This window comes from Notamacropus eugenii, chromosome 3 (assembly GCF_028372415.1).
Source record: "Notamacropus eugenii isolate mMacEug1 chromosome 3, mMacEug1.pri_v2, whole genome shotgun sequence".
NCBI classification, from domain to species: Eukaryota; Metazoa; Chordata; class Mammalia; order Diprotodontia; family Macropodidae; genus Notamacropus; species Notamacropus eugenii.
In genome coordinates this window covers 63,402,490-63,424,706 of record NC_092874.1, presented here as the reverse complement: position 1 = coordinate 63,424,706, position 22,217 = coordinate 63,402,490, and the positions used below count along the sequence as shown (strand labels likewise).

The window sequence follows — 22,217 nt, the reverse complement described above, 5'->3', positions numbered from 1 at the left end:
TGGATCTGTGATTTATCAACCTGCTGTGGGAACCTCCACCTTCCCCCTTCTGTGACTTCATAGATAAGACCTAGAGAGCTGTCTCTAGGCATATAGAAGTTAAGTAACTTGGCCAGGGTCATACAATAAATGTCAGAAGCTAGATTTGAACATAGATCTTTCTGACTGAATGCACAGCAGCACCTCTTCCATTAAGCCAAGGGTCTTTTCATTGACTGTCCTGTAGGCATAAAATGCTCTCCTCTTCATCTTCCCCTCTGCCCTTTAGTCCCTGCTAAAACCCCACCTTCTACAAGAAGCCTTTCTCAATCCCATGTGCCCTCCTTCTGTTGGTCATCTCCTATTTATCTTGTATATAGCTTGTTGATGTGTGGTTGTTTGCATGTGAGATCTCCCAGCGAACTCCTTGAGGGCAGGGAATGTCTTTTGCCATTCTTTGTATCCCTAGCACTTAGCACTGTTGTGATACATAGAAGCCACTTTTTAAAAAAATTGATTGACTATCTCAGTCTTTTAAAATAAAATTGCCTAGGGTATTTTAAAATAATGGACTGTAGTGATATAAATTGTTATGTACAGAATGACTTCATCAGTTTTCTCATCTGTAAAATGGAAGGGTTGATTCATCAAGGTTCTTAGCCTGAGATCTGTGAATTTAAAAAAAAATCAATAGCTGTACTTCATTTTATTTAGTTTACTTTGAAATCCAATTTTATTTTATATAATTAAAAAATATTATTCTGAGAAGAAATCCATAGGCTTCACTAGACAGCAGCTTCCAGAAAGGCCTATGACCCAACAAGTTTAAGAACCTTTGAACTTTATGATCTCTGGAATTTCTTATAGTTCTAAACGCTGTGAGTATATGATTTTATGACTCATTTTCTAAACTTCATCCTGTTACATCTGGAAACCATTTATTCATAAGTTGATTCTTAATTTGACTTCATTACTTCTGTGTTTGTTTAAGTATATGGGAGAAGGTAGACATCATTAGATCTTACAAGCCATGTAAACCAAAAAGGATTTAGTATATTTAGCTGCACAATTGAATGGGATCCCATGTTTGGTGTCAGTGTGACTTCCTTAAGAAAATCAAGCATATGAAAATTCAAAGTTTTGCCATAAATAAACTAGGAAGTTGTTCTTGACATTATAGAAGGGCATTGCAAAACTATTGACATCGATTGCATGAAGTGAAGCATACCTCACTTCATGTGTGAGTATATGGGATCAGGATTTAGAAGGGTTTGGGCAAGTTTGAGAACTGACGAAAAACAAGTAGAATGAAGTTTAATAAAAATTCGACAGTGGAGGGTGGGGGATGACTGTGCAAATGGAACCTGGCATTCTAAAATACAGCTACAAAAATTATAAGAGGAATAGTGCCTAACAAAGTAAGCCCAAGTCAGCCAAGGTAGCACTGAAATATACCAAGCAAACACAACGTGGGGAAGTATGCATGTGAGTGTGTAGCACTGAGATTTACCAAGCAAACACAGTGGAGGTAGGAGTTGGGGAAATCTGTCCATACACCAAGGAGATAGCAAATCGTATTCAGCACTGCTTAGATCCTGCCTCTGAGGACTGTGTTCGGTTCTAGACTCCACAACTAAATTAAATAATTAATTTGTCTAGCAGTGGGAATACAAAAACAAAAATGAAACAATTCTCTCAGGGAGTGAGATGATGATCATTCCATTTTGTGCATGTTGAACACCTACTATATGTCTTGCAATGGGAATGCAGTGACAAAAATGAAACAGTTCCTTCCCCTCAACAAACTTATATTATTTTGGGAAGACAACATATGTAGATTTTTTTGAAAAATCAAAAATTATTTGAGGAGTTAACGAGTAGCGGCGGTGGGTGAGGGTGGGGTGGATAAGGAAAGTCCTCATGTAGGAGGTGGCACTAGTTAACAGGGTAACCAGATGGAAACATCCAGCAGGCAAATGATAATGTGAAATAGGAGCTCCAAGAGTGATTAAAGCTGTAGGGGATGGGGGTGGGGAGGGGAGGAAGAGAGAAGGAGGGAAGGAGGGAGGAAAGGAGGGGGAGAGAGAAAGACAGAGAGACAGACAGACATATAGCTGTATGTAGTGGAAATAATTGAATATGTGGCAGTTAAGTTAATGAGATCATTTTAGGAGAGAGAGTATAGAGAATAGAAGAGGATGTACAGACATATAGTTGGGAGTTAAGAATTGAATGATAAATCATCCAAGGAAACTGAGGACTCTCTAGATGGGCCAGAGAAACAACAAAGAACCAAGGTCAGAGGAGCCAAGGGAGGAGAAAATATGTAGGAGGAAGAAGGTGGTCAATAGGAGCTCAAAGAAGGATGAGGACTCAGAAAATGACATTGGATAGATCAGTTAAACTTTGGAGGAGCAATTTCATTAGGGTTGTAGAATAGAAAGCCAGACCGCAAGGAGCTGAGAAGTGAATTATGCCAAAGAAATGGAAACAGAAGAGTGCATGACTCTTTCCAGGGACCTGGGAATGAAACAATAATAGCAAGCATTTATTTGAAAGTGTGAGAAGACGTCTTGGAAAGGGATGGCAGGAGTAATGGTTTTTAGGTCTTTGAGAGGGGATGATATTTAGGAAGGACCTGCTTACCTCTTCAACTAGACGCCCAAGTGATTGTGTTAGGCTGCCTATCCCCAATGACTCCTCTCCTTCATAGACCCTGTGGTGTGATCAAACTGGGCTTCTCATTGCTCATAAAATAACTCGTTCTTCTATATTAATGTCTTGGCTTCTCCCATTCTTCATGCTTAGAATCCCTGCCTGTCCCTTGCCCTCATTGAAATCTCTACCAGCTTGAATACCAGCTCTGCAAATACCCTTCCTGATCCCCCTAGTCAGAAATTCTTTATTGTCTTGGACTCAGCCATGGTCTGTCTTTCTTTGGCGCCCATGTTTTACTTTGTATTTTAATGATTTGTTTACATGTTTCTGTAATCTCCTTTAAGTCACAGACTATGTCTTAACTTTGTATCCTCAGTACCTAGTATAGGGCTTTGCATACCAGATACTTAATAAATGTGTGTTGAAAATATTATTGATGAATAATTCTCAGCATGGGACCTTCTCTGCTCTAATATTCATTTGGTTTCCTGGTTTATATTCTAAAAACTGCATACTTGCTAAGCAATGACTTGCTTAATAATAGAGTGAAAAAGTTGGTCACCATTTATCTGTTTTATGAGCACAAGTACACGTTTTGACTTTAGAGTTTAGGAGCAAAATCAAATTTAGAGCTAATTGCTCAATTTGGATGAATTTTAAATCCCTTTTAGAGAGACAATGCTTCTCCCAACCTTTTCTCTCTCTCCCACCCCCACTGTCACCATCACCACTCCCTTGCCCAACTGTTACCTCGTTCCAAAGTAGTATTTTGAATAGTTTAACTTTTTATACCTTACAATATAATTTTTATATGCTGGGGGAAAAGTAATTTCAAGACAAGTCACATAGATTAATCATTTTAGTATATTTGTATAAAATTTACCCAGATTTGTCTGGTATTCTAGCTTCATTTAAAAGTAGGAAAATGTCTTAAAAATACAACTTCCAGAATGTTTAAAATAAGCTAAATCTTTTCAGCACTCCCTAAATTGACCTTAACTTCACCACACCATTAGCAGCAATTTTTCTAACAGAAATAGGCATTCAACAATCATTTCACTGTAGTAAATTTTTCTTTTTTTTCCCCTGATGGCAGATATATATGTCATCTTTTTTACTTCCATAAATATTCTGCATTTATTATGACCAGCATGAGAAAAATATCTTAGCCTTCTTTTTCATATAAATCATGTAGATTTCCATTTTTTTCTTCCCTTAAGAAGCCAGAATTATCATATTTAAAGCACCTGGAGGCTCTAGGCATTCGCTGACAGTGGTACTTGAAGAAGTAGGTGGCCATGGAGTATATTTCGAAATATACATTAAAGATGTGTGGAGGGGGGTTGGGGGTTTGAAAATCTCCACCTGGGCCTTAAAGCACAGGCAAAATATAACATGTGATGACATCTAAGAGGATCTACTCACATTAGAACAGAACATATTTAAGCAGATAAATGAAGCTGCTTGACATGTTACAAGTGTAATGACTTACTTGGTGACTTACACGTGACATAGCTCAGTTCACTTTTTAAATATTGTTTTGTTTTAAGCTGTGATATACAATCAGTGAGTTTTAAGTGTGTTGTGTTACTGTTCTCTGAAAAAAATTAACAGGCTGGTTGTTTTTCATACAATTTTTGGAGGTTTTCTCCATTGTCATCATCCATAACTAATTTTCATTGAATGTCCATTCTGTGGGATGTTGTACAGAATGTGCTTAAAAAATGGAATTCAGTAAAAAGAATCTTTCTGTAGTGTCAGGGAGTTTGGTTCTAACATGAATAACGCATTGTTTAGGAAACACTGATTGGAGCTGCCCAACTAGAAATTCGACGTTTTGTTCAAACATGAGATGGTTAACTCTAACATTTGCAGTTTTAAGAGTTTTGTGTGTGTGAGAGGAGAGCCTGCAATTGTTATTACTTTAATGGGTTCCTACACATATCTATGGCCAATGCATTCTTTATATCTTTAGTGGGTAGATGAGAAACTTTTTTTTTCCCAAGAGAGAGACTCTGCTAATAGAAAAAAAAATAAAGCCCACATCAAACAAAATTCAATTTAATTTGCCTTTTTCTTTTGAGAGAAAATGTCCTACTTGCCTGCTTTATAAATTTATAAATTAGATTGTTCAATAAATGCTTCTTGCTTTACTATCTCAAGGATATATTTTTTTTCATTTCATTACTTCCTATGCCCACACAGACTCAAATCATCCATGCTTAGTTGAGGAACCTTGTGAGTTCTTATGACCTAAAAAATACATCACTTTGTAACCAACTTTCTGGTGATGTCTCTCTGAACTTGCTGAGCTGATCCTTGGATGACAGATTCTGTATGGTCTGTTGCCAGAATCCTGCTCAAAACCTTTATCACATGGTAGGATCTACCAGAGCTTGACATATCCTTCAGGAATGCAAGGTTCATTTCACAATACAGTGAGGCATCAGAGTAGGGTTTTAAGAAAAGTTTCAATAAATTACAAATTTGTTAAAAATTCAGTCCTGTATTATGGCCACTTAAGGGATAAACAGAGACAGAGCTTCAGTGTTTGCTAAAGATCTAAGAGGGTGAGAGAGATCAAAGTCATTCTATTTTAGGGGATGGGTGGAGAGCGGAAAAGAGGAATAAAGACTAAAGATTTCTTAAGTGGCTAAACACTGACAGCATTTGCTGTTCATAAAATTTAAAGCAGCTTTATTCTTGAAGTCTTTTCCTCATTTTCAGTTGAGGTAAAAACCCCCAAAACAACCAATGTCTCTATTCCAGGGAATGTAGCAGTTCACTTTGCAGCAGAAAAGATCCAATTTCATAGGGTAGTATCTCTGTCTTAGGGTCTTTTAGGATTTTGTCAATAAAAAAATTTTAGTTATTGGGGTTGGGGAGGGGCAACTGTTTGCATAATTTGAATCATCTCTTGATATTTGTTCTAAGGACTGGATGAAATGAAATAAAAGGCTGGAGATTCCGTTCTCCTGCTTTGATTTAGGTTGAGAAGAAAGAAGAAATGGTAGAAAAGGAACTGATTCTATCCTCTACCTCAAAGAAATTCTGTCTTTGGCTTTTTACCATCTAGAACCAGCGTATATCAATAGTATTTCTTTCTATTTTTAATAGTATTTCTAAGAGTTAGCTACCTTTCCCAGTTTGACCAAGCTCAGAAGGTAGAACCACAAGTGAGTCTTCTTAGTGTCAAGTTATAGACTCTTTCCACAGTGACCTTCATTTTCACCTACTTTAGTTATTGAACTAGGTATCACTGAAAGCCTCTTAGCTCAGTTTTTAGTGGCATGGTTAAAGTTAATATCTAGTTTAGAGTTGGCACATGGAGACAGCAAGTAAAAGGGAATTACTTTAAAAGAATTATGAGGAAGACATGATCATTTATGTGTTTGGGTAGTTACCTTGTCTTCTGTACAAGATTTGTAACTCTACAAAGCAATTTGGACATTTTCCACTAAGATAAAACTTCTCTGTGTGGGTGAAAAGAAGTGTCACTTATTATGTGCTTGTTGTGTATTTCACAAATTTAACCTAGACCTGGTTTTCAGTAACCTAAATATCTCTATATTCTGTAAAAAAGCTTTTTCTGTATACACACATCAGATGAAAGGTGTTGAACCTTTGATCTTCATGACTGTCTGCTGCTTGAATAATTTCTCTCCACTCTCTCTTCTTTTTCTCCAACACAGTACATTGTGGAATGCCATGGGGTTACCCTCCTTCCTCAGTTTTTGGGCATGTACCGGCTTAATGTTGATGGAGTGGAAATATACGTGATCGTTACAAGAAATGTGTTCAGCCACCGCTTATCTGTTTATAGGAAATATGATTTAAAGGTGAGAACCATCTTATGATTCAAAGGTAGTCATCATTCACTGCTATTCAATTTAACATTTATTAGACACTTGCATGTATGTATTAGATACATGTATAAGTCACGGTGCCAATCTCTGGGGATGCAAAAACAAGACCAGTTTTTGCTCTTGTCCTCAAAAGGATTATATTCTTCATCACCTCATCTCATGTTCCTCAGTCCAGATTGTCAAAATCAATAGTAAGTCAGCAAACATTTATTAAACACCTGTTCTGTCAAAGCACTGTGCTCAGTATTAGGTGATATAAAGAAAAGGAAACATTCAAACAACCATGTACAAACAAAATATATGCAGGATAATTTGGAGCTAATGTCAGAGTGAAGCTATTATCCAATGTTTAGGTTGGAGACAGAGGAGTCCTTCCAAATGCAGAACAAAAACTAGAATAACTAATCTTTGTGGGCTCTACCTAAAAACATTTCTACAAGTTATTCACGTATGAGCAAAGGGCAGTATTGATTGGAAAGGGAAGGCAGCATTTATTAAGCGTCACTGTACTGAGCACTTTACAGATATTATCTCATTTGATCCAACAATCTGAGGAGGCAGGTGCTATTATTATCCTCATTTTACAGTTGAAGAAACTGAGGCAGATAAATGTTAAATGACTTACCACGGACCACACAACTATTAAGTTTCTACCACTGGATTTGAATTCACATTTTGTTACCTCCAGGCCCAGCAGTCTATCTGTCTGCTAGAACACCTAGCTGCGTGGATGGGGAAAAAAGATGCTTGCTAAATTAGAGTAAATGCTAATGGAGAGAAATGAAACCACATCTAAATTTTTTTTAAAAATGAACATTTCATTAAGGTTAGAGGATGGCAGGAAATAGGGGCTTAATTCTTAGTCTTTTAGAAGGTACCATGGAAAGCCAGGTGGCACAGTGGATAGAATACAAGGCATGGAGTCAGGAAGACTCATCTTCCTGAGTTCAAATGTTTCTTTTAGATACTTACTAGCTGTGCGACTCTGGGCAAATCACTTAACCCTGTTTCCCTCAGTTTCCTCATCTGTAAAATGAGCTGGAGAAGGAAATGGTAAACCGTTTCAGTATCTTTGCCAAGAAAACCCCAAATGTAGGATCATGAAGAGTGAAATCCAGCTGAACAACATCAACCAATGGAAAGCTAGTGTCCATTTTTACTGGCTTCTTGCTATATATATAGATTTTTTAAGAAAGATTTAAAATTCCCAGTTCCAGTATCACTTTTTAATAGGTAGAATAGCTGTATTATTTATATAGGGAATATTTAAGTCTGGCCAAGTTTTCTTAAATGGAATAGAGTTCCCCCAGCTTCTGCCATTTTCATGATCCAGACATATGATGAAAACCTTTAATTTTACTTGTTTCCTTTCATCATTTTTCATTGTATATTCGTTAAAACTTGGCAGAGTTGTTTTCCAAGCACATGATTTACAGTTTCTTGGAAATAAGGTTTCAGTGAGAATCAAAAGCTGGGTATATCTAACCAAAAACATTTGGTTAGATAGCTTGGGATATAGAGTGTAATAAAACATTTTCCCCTGTGCCTAATATTATCATCTTTGTTCAGCTGTTAAAAGCACCCATTAAAAATGTTCGGCTTAGAAATATTAATTGTTGGAAATTAGAGTGTAAAAGGAGACATTCATGTCATATGTAGAAATCTCTAAAGGGAAAAGAAGTGCTCCACCATGGCATCTGGATTTTTGGCTGTGTGTGGAAAGGCAGCCTGATATTGTAGTAGTTGCATTTGCTGCCAGGCATTCTTTATATTTCCCCTCTCTCCTCCCTCTTCTTCCCTGCATAAACATCAGACCCTTGGACCATTTCATGGTTCTTTCAGATGACTAGTGGTCTCAGGAAGCTAAGAATCACTGGGCTAGAGAGTTCATAGTTAAGAGCTTCATAGTCACATGGCTTCAGTCTACTCTTATGTGAGTTATGATGGGCTTCCTTATCTGAAACAGAACACAAAACACTTTACTCCTTTCTTGTCAGGTGGGCTCAACTGTTTAAATGGTAGCTGGTATTTATGTGACCATTTAAATTAATCTGAAAAATCATCGTGGGTTAGTGGAGAGAGAGATGGCTCCCATAGTCAGGAAAAACTGAGTCTAAGTCCTGTCTGAAATAAACAAGCTGTGTGTCACTTGACAAGTTATTGCAGCTTATTAATGCTCCAGGCAGTTTCCAGTGGAAGAATGAGTTTTTAATTTGCTTCTCTACAAAATGTGGTGTGAGCGCTGATCTTCATGGAAATCACAGGTCACGTTAAAAACAAAAGAGGCCCAAACTGGAACCCTACTTTGTTATCTCCCATATTGAAAACAAAACTTCTTGAACAATAATGAAGTTTTCCATGGCCACAAGTTTAGAATTAAGAGAAAGGTAAGAAATCAACTCTTTTCCCCAATATAGTGGATATCTTCTAGCTGTCCAGGGATATTTAGCAAGTGAAATGACATCACCGTAATTAGCATTTCCGTAGGGCATTAAGGTTTACAAAGCACTTTACCTATGTAGTTTCACTTGATTCTCACAGCCACCCTGGAAGATGGGTGTATTATTACCCCCATTCTACAGATGAGGAAAAGATTTAAACTCAAGTTTTCCTGTCTCCAGGTCCAGCAATCTATCCACTGCTGTCCTTAGCTGCCTTTTCTCTATCAGGTTTTGAGATTGTTTCCTCCAGTCTTCCTAGATAATCTCAAGCCCAGCCTTTTCTTATCAGGAAATAGCCTGGTGGTCCAAACTCGTCCTAGCTGCATCCTTTCCTTTTCATGGCCCAGTAGTCCCTTTGAAAGAAACGACAGCTATTGGGAGTGAGGGAAGTGTCTTCTGAGCATGCACTAGTTTTCTCCAGCTCCATAGAGCTGCTTAGAAACAAAAGCACAGTCAATGCCAATTGCAGTAAAAATAAATGAGGGGCTGAGCTACTTTTATCAGAGACAAGGAAGAAAAACTAGCAGGTGCTTTTGACTGACCTGAAAAGAAAGAAAGATCAGAGGAAGATAAGGGATAAGCCCAAGTAAGGGAGGTTGGTGGTAGATGTGAGTGGATGACCACGAATGCCAGGCCTTTCTGAAAATTGGTCCATATATGAGGCTTGGAATTCTAGGGGAAAGCTTCATGACAGAGTATTGTTGTTTTGCAGTCGTATCCAACTCTCTGTGACCCCATTTGGGGGGAATAGTAGAGTATTTTGCCATTGTGTTCTCCAGCTACTTTACAGATAAAGAAACTGAGGCAAACAGGGTGAAGTGACTTACCCAAGGTCACACAGGTGATAAGTGTCTGAGGCCAGATTTGAACTCTCGAGGATGAGTCTTCCTGACTGCAGGTCCAGTGTTCTGTGCACTATGGTGCCACCCAGATGCCCCTCATGGCAGAGTATTCAAGCAGTAATTCAGAATCCCTCAGAACCCACCTGCTGTGCCTGGTGCATTTTATATAAGGTAGACCAGACAGCACTGTCTCTGGAGTCCTCTGATGTTACTATCTCTGTAACCTGGAGCAAGTCACTTAACTGCCACAATTTCCTCACCTGCAGAATGAACGGTTTGAAGGAAAGGGCCTCTGATATCCCTTCTGAATTTGTGGGCCTCTGACACATGGCATCCGGGGTCCTTAGAGAATTCAGTGATTGATTCAAGTCCACAGAGACAGTGACATATTGGAGACTTAAAATCAAGTCTCCCAATTCCCAATCCATTCTTCTCTCCACCGCACCCACTGAACAGATGTCCAAGACATGAGAAGAAGAGCCAGCAGGAATTAGAAAATGCTTGCACATCAGCTCAGGTTTTCCTCTGGCTCAAGGTCAGAAGTGAGGTCAGAGAAGAGTTAGTATGGACCAGGCCCTTTCAACTGGCCAGCGAACTGTCTTTCATCCCGTTTCAGTTCTCAGAGGTGGGTGAGGTCATTTCGTGCCTCACCCACACCGAGATTTCCCTCTAGATTTCCTTTGTGCCTTGCTTGGCCCATGGAAAAATTTTTCTTCTACCATAATGATGTCAGGGAATATTAACCCTGTTTTAAAATGTGGACATCGTTTCCCATTGTACGTATTTTCATATAATCTTTCTTTTTCAGGGGTCTACTGTGGCTAGAGAAGCTAGTGACAAAGAAAAGGTACAGTAATGTTATAGTTTTTTTCTTCCCGTTCCTACCTGGTAGTGTGTCTGAAATTGGATGAAGTTGTTCATTATAGTCACTGGCCAGTTTCCTTCAATTCCCTTAGCCTTTGCCCTTTCTCTCTCTTTTTTCCTTCCCCTTTTCCCGTTCTTTCTCTTCCTTCCTCTTTCTCTTTATCTCTTTCCTCCCTACTTTCCTTCTTTTCTTCTTTGCCTCTCTTCCTCTTTCCCTTCTTCCTCTTTCCTTCCTTCCTTCCTTTTTCTTTTTTCTTTCTCTCCCTGTCTCTTCTTTCTTCTCTTTCTCTTCCATCATCAGACTTTTTCTTCTTCCCCTTCAGCTGTCAGTACTGAAAACCATATTGTGGAACTGTGCTGGTATCCCATTATATCACTGCATTACTGAGTAATAAAATTGGTATTAACTTTACGGTACTGGAAAAGTAGGACTTCATATTCAACATGCAAGGTGCTGATGAAAGCATAGTCCCTCCTCACTAGATTCGGAAACCTCATGGAAGTCACAACCCAGTAGAATATGATGGAGCGACCATTAGATGAAGACTCAGATGCCCAGAAGTCCAGTCTTAACACCTCTGTTATCTAGCAATGTGACCTCAGGCAAACTCCTTCTCTCTGGGTTTCATTTTTCTCTCCTGTAAAATCAAAATAAATGCCTTTTTGTTTGTTTAAAAAATTGGATGGATGCAGTCATCTTTTTTTTGGTTTTTGCCAGAGCATTTGCTATTAGGTAACCTAATAATACCTGTGTTAGGCCCTGTACTAAGAGCTTTACAATTATTATCTCATTTTATCCTTACACTATCCCTAGAAGGTGGGTGCTGTTATTATCCCTATTTTACAAATGAGATTAGGTGACTTAGTCAAGGTCATATAGCTAGTAAGTGTCTGAGGATGGATTTGAATGGGTTTTCCTGACTCTTCACTGAACCACTTAATTGCCTTCTACCATTTTCATTTTGGGTTATGTTGCAGCACCATCTTTTCAGTACTTCATACAAATGCTAGGCATAAAGTCGTGTTTTCTTTAATAAATTCGCTTTGATGAATGTCAGTCATCCATGATCTTAGAGTCTAAGTTCAGCATTCCTGTGACTTTCCAGTAGGGGTCCCTCTTTGGTATTGTGTTTCAGTGAGTGCCTTTGCCACTCTGTCTTTGCCCTTGAATATTCCTGCGTAAATCATATTGACAGCCCTGATGTGCCCAAGAGAGACAAATTTGATTGACCACAGGCTCCCATACTCCTCTGAACAAATGCTGATTACAGTCCCCTCCTGACTCAAGATTTTGATTTTAAATCCATAATATATCCAGATTGGGGGGTGGGAGGGGGTTTTACCTGCTCCCGGGAGGAACTGCCCGGACAGTTAAGATCCACCAACACTTTTCAACCTTCTGACAAAATAACCTGACTGGCAGCTCCCTAAGAAGAATTGGGTCCATTGTGATACCTGATTGTCTGCATCATTTCCCCTCTTTTTGTACAATTTATCAAGTCCCTCAAGACCACAGCTGGAACTGCCATCACGTGTCTCTCACCCATTCGTTTTGATTTCTTAGGTTCTATTAACAGAGAAATGGTCTCTCAAACTACGGGGAGTGGTGCTCCATTGTTTTGGAAGAGGAAGCAGATGCTGGGGAAAGAAAGTTAACTTGATAATTAATATGAAAGTTAAAACCTAATGAATAACATGAAGTAGTAGAGGAGAAAAAGGAGCAAGCATTTGCCTTTTAGCATATTTAAAATTTTCATCTAAAGCAGAATGTTCAAAGATACAATTACCACTTTGTAGGTCAGGAGGTTTTATAAGTCCTAATGCTATATGTGTGCTGTGAGTGGGAGAGGGGAACAGGTGGAACATTGAGTAGTGTGATTAGAAAACTAGCCTTAGAGTTAAGTAGTAGGGCTCAAATCTTGCCTCTACTTGTTATGTGACCCCTGGCAAGTCACTTAACTTCCCCTGCTTAATACTAAAAATTACAGAGCAGAGGTCCGGGAATTTTCTTTGTCAATAAAATCACAGAGCTGATCCACAATACAAATCCAGCAGGTGTTCAGAAGTAGCACCATTCACATGTGAAATTATGAAGACTACAGCTCTCTTCCTTGTACTATTTATTATTGTAAACTTTTAAAAGTTCTGAATCTGTAGAATTCATGCATTAGTGCATAAAGTCACTGGGGGAAAAGATTTCTTGTCTCCATAGAGAGTAAAGGATAATTTCTAAGATTTTCCCAAGAAAAATCCCAGACTTTTAGGAATTAGCTCCAATTCCACCATCTTGGTGCCTCTGTTTTATGGTGGCTAAATTTATCAAAAGGACTGCCTTTTAGGTTTTGAGATCACCACCACTGACCTGGCAGCAGGCATTAAGATTTCAGAGTACAGATGTCAGAAGATACGTAGTCTTGAGATTATCCTTCTGTCCTTCTCTGGCTTAGAAAGCATCAAAACCTTCCCTCTAGGACCTCTGATGCTGGACTGCTGTTTCTCAGTGTTCTTCCAAGAACTGAAGGGAGATTCCTAGTCTGACCATCCTCTCCTAAGGCTCACCCAAAAGGAGAATGGCTGATGGGAGTTATGCTTTTTGGGGCTGGGACTCCATCTTTAGTCAGCCAAGAACCAAAGTCTCTTTATAGCCTTCTGTTCCAGTGTGATCTGAATTGAACTACATGTATATGCCAGGATATCCTAGGACTAGCCTCCATTGTAGTACCCTCCTTACCAGACATTCTGGCATCCTCTTAAGAGAACATGTCCGATTTTATGGAGTTCCATAACAGTTCACTTTGCAGCCAACTCTGCTAGAAATTTTGCATGCTCTAAATGAGGACAGCTAGGCTAAGACATCCTTCTTTGGCTATTTTCATTACATAACTAATCTATCTCTCTAAATTAACCTCTCCATGTAATTTATTATTAAACTCTTTTGTGATGGCTATTTGTGTACATGTCTTATCTCCCTGACTACTCTGTAGTCTCCGTGAGAGCAGTACCAGGTGTATTCTGTTCACTTTGTGTCTCCCACAGCCTCTAATATTGTACCTGGAACCTGCCTGACACTGACAGTTCTTTGAATGAAATCTTAATCTTAGAGAACCTCAGAAACCATCTGCTAATTTTTATGTGTGTATGTGTGTGTGTGTGTTTTGTTTTAAACAGATAAGCTCCTTTTTTACAGATGAAGAAACGGAGGTCCAAAAGTTTCAATAGTATTTTGTCCAGTGTAAAAAAACTATTGTTTTTGAATGTTTGGGCCATACTTACATTATTGAAAATACGTTTATTACAATATTGAACATGTCAATAAAGATTACATGATTTATCATTTTCAGATTTGCCAAGTGCTTTCCAAATAGTCTCATTTAGGTGCTATTATACCTATTTTACACATGGGGAAACTGAGGCAGGTAGCAATTAAATGCCCAGCTTCACACATGTAGCATATAATAATAGCAGTAGGTAGTAGAAGCAACAGCAGCAGTAGTAATAGTAGCATTGATATAGCAGTTTAAAGGTTTCAAAAGCAATTTGCATAAATGAACTCATTTGATCCTCCCAAGAAGTCCATGAGGCAGATACTAGGAAACTGAAGCTGAGAGAGGTTAAGTGATATGTCCAGAATTACAAAGTTAGTAATGATAGGGCTGAAACCTTACTTTAATTTGGTTTTTTCTTTTTAAGATTTAGTTGCAGATAATGGAAAATACACTGAAAAAACTTTTTTAAAGTAGTCAAAATAGTGAAATGGTTTATCAAAAAGCTGTAAACATTACAAATTTGAAAATAAATGAAAAATGTTTTGTGCCAGAAATGTCACTGGCTTAGTGAGAACAATGACCCCCCCCCCCCCCCCCAAAAAAGGAAAGGAAAAACACCCAGGGAAAGAAGGTTAATCAATTCAAACTTGTTTTAGAAAAATATCTTTAAATTTCATATGGTTTTTAATAGTTAACCAGCATTTTGGTATTATGTAGGGAAAATAGCTGATTTATTGATTTTTTTCTAATTGAAAATTTTTTATCCACACATTAATATGGATGTTACTTTGTACATGCAAAAATTCTAAATTTGGAAAGCAGAGGATAAATGTTTTGAAGATCACAAGTATAGAACTTTTTTCCTTTTTTATTAACGGAATTTGATAAGATAGAGCAATGTGTGCTTTGGTAATAAAGCCATATTATTTTAATGATATAGTCACTTGCATTCTTGAAATATAAACATTTCTTTGATAATGCAAGTACAACCAAAATACTTAAAAGCAGCAGCTGAACCATTCTTGATACTAAATGATTAACAGTGATATTGAGAAAATATGAGCCTTTATGTTTTAAATTACTTTTGAAAACTATTGATGTCTTTTACTTTCCATGCTAATTTTCAGGTTCATCTAGCAGTTATTCATTCAAGTGCATTTATGAAGCACCTACTTTATGTTCAGTGTTATGGTTAGGGAGACACAAAGATTAATGAAATACTGGCATTCTGTTCTTCGCTCCTGGTCAATATTCTTCACCCCTAAAGCATCATCATGTTCTCTGTCCCCATAAATAAGATAGAAAACTCACCAAAATGTCCAATGAGTGGGATTTGTTTGTCTGAATCATCTTTTCCGTTTTTGCTTTGGGGCTGCTTGCAAACACAATAAAACTCTACTCAAGAAAATCAGACTCCGTTTTAATTACTGTCCCACTGTATACTCTACCGAATTTATTGTCATGAATTTTTCATGGCAAGCCTCCGTGGCAGTGACTTAATTAGTCCTTGGAATTCTCCTTGGTTCTCATTTCTTTCCAATCATTACAACTGTTTCATGACCCAGTACTTTTAACTTGTTGATGACAAGTTCTGAAACTGTCATCTCAAATATTTGGTGATACTGGTGCAGACAAGCCCCATCCCAGCCATTTCCACTTGACACGTCATTAGTGTGATTTGCATTAGCATAATAATAAAAGGGAAGCTGATGAAAATGAAGAAGTGATATTTCAACAATGCAGGGATCACTTTCATGGCAACAAGTATCAGAACTTGCATGTACAGATGTCTTGTATTAAAATTTTTTTTAAAAGCAAGTGTAGGGTATTTTTTTTTAACAGTTGTCAAATTCTGACAGCTGCTTTGACTTGTTTTATTCTTTTTAATTCTTTTCTTTTTAATGGAAGGGCATCTTCCATTCATGGCTCCAGCAGTTCAGCCCCCTCTAAATGAGACAGGGAAATGCGTTGCTCCCCGGTGGTCGATCTTTTCACAGTTGTGCTGCCATTCCAATGTGACATCAAATTAGTAATTATAGCTGAGCGGACTTCTTTTTACAAATGACAGTCTTAGCGTGCTGCCAGCCAGCTAGCAGCTCAGCAGGGGAGCCAGGCAAGTAAAAAAGAAAACATAACTGGACTCACTTGATTTCTAGGAGATTTGACCTGCCGCTTTAAAAAAAAAAAAAAGCCATGTTCTCAGGGCTTTAGACAAACAAGCTTTCTCTTCACCCTCTACTGTGGCTTTTCTCAAAATAATATCCGATTTTATTAGGTAAAATAAAAGCCATAATAAAACCCTAGGGTCACATTAAGAAAGTTCTTTTGAACGGATAACCAACCACCTAGAACCCATTTGAAAGAAACCAGCTGCCCTGAAATTGGCATATATCAGCAATAATCATTGTTGACACTTTACGAATAGGTTTAAAAAATGCCTCGTCGATTCTTATGCATTGTAAATTGTGCCAGCGATTAAAGGACTGTCACAGTCTCTGACACTTTACCTATTACTGTCTGAAGGTTACAGGAGAATTAGTGGCTAATAGCATTACAGCTAACAACACTTTCCTAAACCAGTTTTCAGCATTTCTTTTGTGCTCCTTAAATTGTAACAAATTATAATTAATTACTACCTTTATCTGATTCTTTGGAGTGCCACTGAAGCCAAGGTAACAAGGATAGCAGTCTCCAGGGCACAATAGCACAGCAGTGGATCCTTGGGATCTTTTTTTCTCTATCAGTTAAAAAGCATTTCACATTTCCCTGTCAGTAGATGATTAGTTAAAGGGAAACTGTCAAGTTTCATAGTCCTAAATCCAACCTAAACCTTTTTTTTCCTCCTCATTCTCTGACATTACATTCCTGCAAAGATAGAACTTCTTGCCAGCTGGTCAATAAAAGCATCTATCTTGCTACTTGCTCAGAGTTCTCAGAAACCCTTCCCAGAATTCCCTGCCTAACCCAGTCATTCATTCCCCAAAGATTAGTTAAGCTTCTGTTATGAACGAGACACCGTGTGAGGGAGAGACGATATGAAGGCAAAAATAATGGGAAAAGTCCCTACCCTCAAGGAGTTTAAATTTTGTAAGAATCATGAACCACCCCGTCTGTCTTGCTGTCACTAAGTTGGAGACAAATACTAGTAATACTTGTCAGGAGCTCAAGACTGTTAAAATTCAGTTCATATTTTCAAAGGGCAATTCCTGGAAGGCTGCTATTAATTGGAGGGGGGAGGTGGAATGGTAAGGAGTGGAGAGGCCCTTTATCAACACTCTAGTCCATGATGAACTTCATTGACAAAGGAGAGTTGACATATAATTAATCAATCCACAAGCATTTACTGAATGCTTACTATGTAGACACAAAGAAATTATCAGAAGGTGAGAAGAAACACTCTGGTCTTCCATTTTCATATTTTCAAGACTGGCTTCCAGAATGTTTATTTACGTAACACAGAGGGCCAGAATGAGGAGCGAAGTGTAAAGAATGTTGGATGTATCTCCTAGCTTTGTGTTCAGATGGTACCACATCTAAACAGCATTCATCAAACCAGCCAGCATCGTTGTGGGGTCCCATTGCTAAACTGGAAAACGGTTGTCATTAAGAACTTACACAACTAGAAGTATCCTACACTTGATGACTTTACAGCTCATAATAACTAAACCTGATAAATCTGTTTTCTAATTCCTCCTTATTGTCCCTAAAAGAAATCAAGTTAATAATATAGAAGTGTGTCCTCTCAGACTGGTTGGATTAAAGCTGGGCCTACTTTACATACTGCTTATCACATCATAGACATTTAACAAATGTTGATTGGTTGATAGATTGGTACTTAATTTGCTACCCAATCATACCCGTCCAGGGAGCTGGTCAGGCTGATTCATATGGACTACCCCAGGCTGTATCCAACATTTGACAGTGGCATCCAGTACAGTGAAATTGCCACTTGCCACAGGCACTGGTGTGGGTGTGGGTGTGGGTGTGTGTGCGTGCGCTGTTTAAAACCTGACCCCTTTCACAGACTTCTTCCAGCAGTAGCAAGGATAGAAAAGTTATCGAGGAGTACAGGGTACCAAGGACCAAAATTATTTTTAGAAATGTTGGCTAAGCCCTTATAGACCATTGTTGTCTCTTTTTCTTCTCCTTCACAAATTTAGGATTAACCCATGATCCATAAGGCAGCAACAGAAGCAGACTTCCATAGTTATCAGGCGTGGTGTTGCCTAGGTTTTCTTTCTGTGCACAAATATAACAAGAAATCTTCAGAAATGATAACAAGAAACCTATTTTGCTTGTTTTAGTTACAGCTCAACTTGTCCCAAGAAAAGCTTGTCCAAGGAGCCCTAATGAAGTCAGCTCTTAGAATGTTAAGACAGTCATCTTAAAATCCTAACAGTGTTGGGATGGAATGCTGTTAATTATTAATGTGCTAATCACCGTCATTGGCGTTTCTGTAGTGCTTTAAGTTTTGCAGAGTACTTTATGTACATTATCTCAGCAATAGCCCCATTAATTGTTATTATTGTCCCCATTTTTCTTATTGAGGTAAGTGAAGCAACTCACCCAAGCTCCAAGTGTTTGAAGCAGGATTCAAACCCAACTCTGCTGGACTCCAAACCTAGCATTCGATCTACCATGCCATACTGCCTCTCATTGTTACATTCATTAGGAATGATAAGGAGCTTACGTAGAGTTCCACCAGATGTAACTGTAACAAGTTGTAAAATTATAGGAAACCATCAGCTGTTTTGTGCTTCTTAATGTTGGAGCCACGTTTAGGAGGGGGTTTACTTTATTTCTGCAGTCTCTTCTTTGAAGAGACTTAGGAAAGACCTGAATTAACAGACTCTGGATCCTTGATGCAAGTCAACAAAGGGCATACAGTTATTCTTCTGTGGAAATCAGGATGAATTAATGAACTGTCAGACTGTTGCCCAAGTCATCATTTCGCCTGTTCAGGCATGCTTTGCTTCTATTGTGAAAGGAGGGTGTCATGAGCGTTTTCTTTGGGGAAACACCTGTTATCCCTAGTGCTTCAGTATGAACTTCCGCTTTGCCGATTTCCTACTTTCTGGACTAGACTTGTGACTGGGATTTTTTTTTTTTTTTGGAGCAACAGAGCTCATTTATTGTAAACCTTCAGCAATCCATATTGCCTTCCAATGACCCCATGTGCATGATCAGATCCCCTTTGTACCAGGTCCAGGATAAGTTACCTAAATGTGCTTCATTATGTGAATAATTCCACATTATATTTTTAAGTGCAGCAGATTCTGATTTTTATAAAGACTCTTGGCAAGCCCTCTGAATGGCTGCATTCCAATTTCACATTTGATTTATCCTCTTTTATAAGTTTATTTTCATTTGAGTGAGCTTGGGAAAACACTTAGATCAGGAACATGGGCCATACCTAACATCAGACAATAATTAGCACATATTTTATATGTTGTGCATGCAGCTTGATCTGTCACAGTAACAGCCCATCAAAAGGGACACTAACCAGTGATCTTTGACATCGTGGCTTACAATGAGACTTTTCAGAAATGGCTTGCCAAGTGAACACATGGTACAAAAATTCAGTTCTTTCTGAAATCTGAGTCTTTTAATCACAATGCATAGTGTTATCTATTATCCTTTGCATTGAAACCTTCTGGTGGCAAAATCTTGTTTGCATTAAACACTTGAGTGTGACAAGAACGAGGCTCATTTTCCATTTAAGATTCCCTTCCCAACTGCTGCCCAACTAGGCTTTGCATTCTAGGGTTATGTGCATGTCACAAACACATCCTTATACATTTTTCAAACTGATTTTTTCCCCTGCTAGTCCTTTAGCATTTTTCAGCATATTAAAGTAGTGAAAATTAAAAATTAAGTCAATTATTGATTTAATAGAGTGCTGATATGTTTGGATTTTCTGATGCTTTTCAATGATAAAAAGCTTTGCACTTATACGATTGGAATATTCTCATTCTATACTGAGAATTTTGCTATTTTAAAATATTTGGGACTTATCTAGAAGTCAGTAGCCTTTCCAAATTTGGATCCTTTTATAATTTGTTATTGATCTTTTTCTTTATTCTAAACTGAACCTTAAAATCTACAGCATAAATTCAGTGCAAATAGGTGCTTAGGTAATACATACCAATTAATAGTAATTTAAAGTTTTAAAATTTTATTTTCTTAAAATCTCAAATAAACTGGTTCCTATAACTAAACACATTTGTTACCTTTTTTCCCACTAATAATTTCAGTGGTAGTTATTTTTGAGCATATCAACAGTGGAATGACAATGATAATTAGTATACTCAATATAGGAAGGAAGGATACATTTTTAACACACATTTTCTTTCATCTTACTGCTTTTCAAATAGACAGACTATGGGGTTCTCCTGTCTCTTCTGGAAACAGCCCACTCAGTGGATTCCATGACTTTTGCTTGGCAACTGTCTTCTTTCCACATGCCCTGCTCTGCTGATTCAGCCCACAGAGCTGCATGGTCATTTCAGAAATGAGAGCAATAAATTTCACAGCTGTTCCTTTGGAGAGAGAGAGAGAGAGAGAGAGAGAGAGAGAGAGAGAGAGAGAGATTGTGTGTGTGTGTGTGTGTGTGTGTGTGTGTGTGTGTGTCTCTTGTTCTATCCCAAGCCTGGTCCTCTATATAATTTCTATCTGCTGTTGAGTTCAAGGAAGCAATCATCCAGTGCCTGACTGTACCCAGAAACATTTTACCTCTCTTTACATCATCCTCATTAGTTTTCTTCAGGCCCTGAGACAGTTTGTTTAGAATCCAATATCCAGTTTTCTGAGGAAGCTGTATCTGTATTCACTTGTGCCCCATCACATGTGTCTGAGATTCTCCTTAAGCCATGATCAGCAGTTTCGTGTGGGTTTCAGTTTAATAATGACAAGACGTAAAGTGCTTTCAGGCTTACAAAACACTTTTCATAAATATCTCCTCAGTCCTGGCAGCCCCTGGACATGGCAGGAGGGGAAGGAGGTAGGCAGGAAGGGTGTAGGGAAGAGTATTACAGGTGTTAGTGTAGATGTTGTGGCCACCGCCACCATTTACAGAAAAAGAAACTAGGGCTTAAAGAAGGTGTAGTGATTGTCACAGTCACATAGCTAGTTAGTGTTGAAGGTGTGGTTTGAACCTAGTAGTCTAGTACTTCTTCCATCATACAAACCCCTTCTCCCCATTTCCCATGTGATATGAACAGTGGCATTCTTTAGTACTTGAAAATGTGTCTCCATCCTTTGCCTCATTTCTTACCTGGCCTGCACGAGCATTGCCTCAGGCAAACTGAGACCTGGGAAAGACCTTAGCTTAAGAAGGTCAAGGCCTCCCACTACATTCAGCTGTCCCAATTTGTCCTGAGTATGAGGTTGGTGGCTTTGCACAGCCCTGCCTCACTTAAATCCAATTCACTTGCAAGTCAACGCATCACTTTCCTGATGTCACTGGACCTCTTAGAGGACAAAAGACCAACAGCAACAATCTTGGAGATAGTTGAGGTAAAGATAAATATGATAGTAATATAAAACATAAAAAACTGCAGTAATACAAAAGTAACAATTTCACCTTGCATTTGTTTGGTACCTTCACTTTTTAAAAGCATTTTCACTCTCATTAGCTCATTTTATTCTCACAACTGCCCTCTAAAATGATAGGATAGACAGTTTTCCCATCTTACGAGCGAAGAAACAAAGCCATGTGTCCTTAGCTCATAAGTAAAGTAAATTGTATTCAAAGTATGATAACATATAAAGCAGAAATTTTGTGTGATGAATGTTGATTGGTTTGTCAAACCAGAAAACGAAGAAAAACTAGAAAGGTGAATTGGGTTCTGGATATTCTGGTTTAAAAAAAAAAAAACATTTTATTGGGGAGGATGACCAAAATTTGAAGTAATTCACTTTAATCTAATCCAGGTGATTAAATTCAAGGAAACTTTATCACCACATGTAATATTAATATGTGCGTTAATAAGCTGACAGTATGGCCCAGGGATTGATGGTTATGTTTTTTGGTCCATCAATATCCTGTTCGCTTTTCAGAGCACATACAGTCTGTGGACTAAAGGATGAAGGAATCAGCTAAGCATGTTGCTTAAACCAACCTACACATCCCAAGGGGCACAAAGTCTCAATCTATTCAGTACACTAAGAATTATGCTTAGTTGCTTCTTTCATTCTCCTATAGAGGAATATAGGATTTTAGAGCCAAACGGGAGAAAACCAAAACCCAGAAAAGTTTAGCTTGCCCAAGATTGAAAGGATCCAGTGGGTGGTATGTGGCAG

At 38.3% G+C, this 22,217-nt stretch overlaps 1 protein-coding gene across 1 annotated transcript in view; it reads left to right on the top strand.

The window, feature by feature from the left end:
- Positions 1 to 22,217, top strand: part of PIP4K2A (phosphatidylinositol-5-phosphate 4-kinase type 2 alpha) — a 205,659-nt gene that overhangs the window by 162,592 nt on the left and 20,850 nt on the right. Inside the window, exons 5-6 of the mRNA XM_072651701.1 lie at positions 6,330 to 6,476; positions 10,595 to 10,633. Of these exons, the coding sequence (XP_072507802.1) occupies positions 6,330 to 6,476; positions 10,595 to 10,633 (186 nt within the window). The remainder of the gene's footprint in view (positions 1 to 6,329; positions 6,477 to 10,594; positions 10,634 to 22,217) is intronic.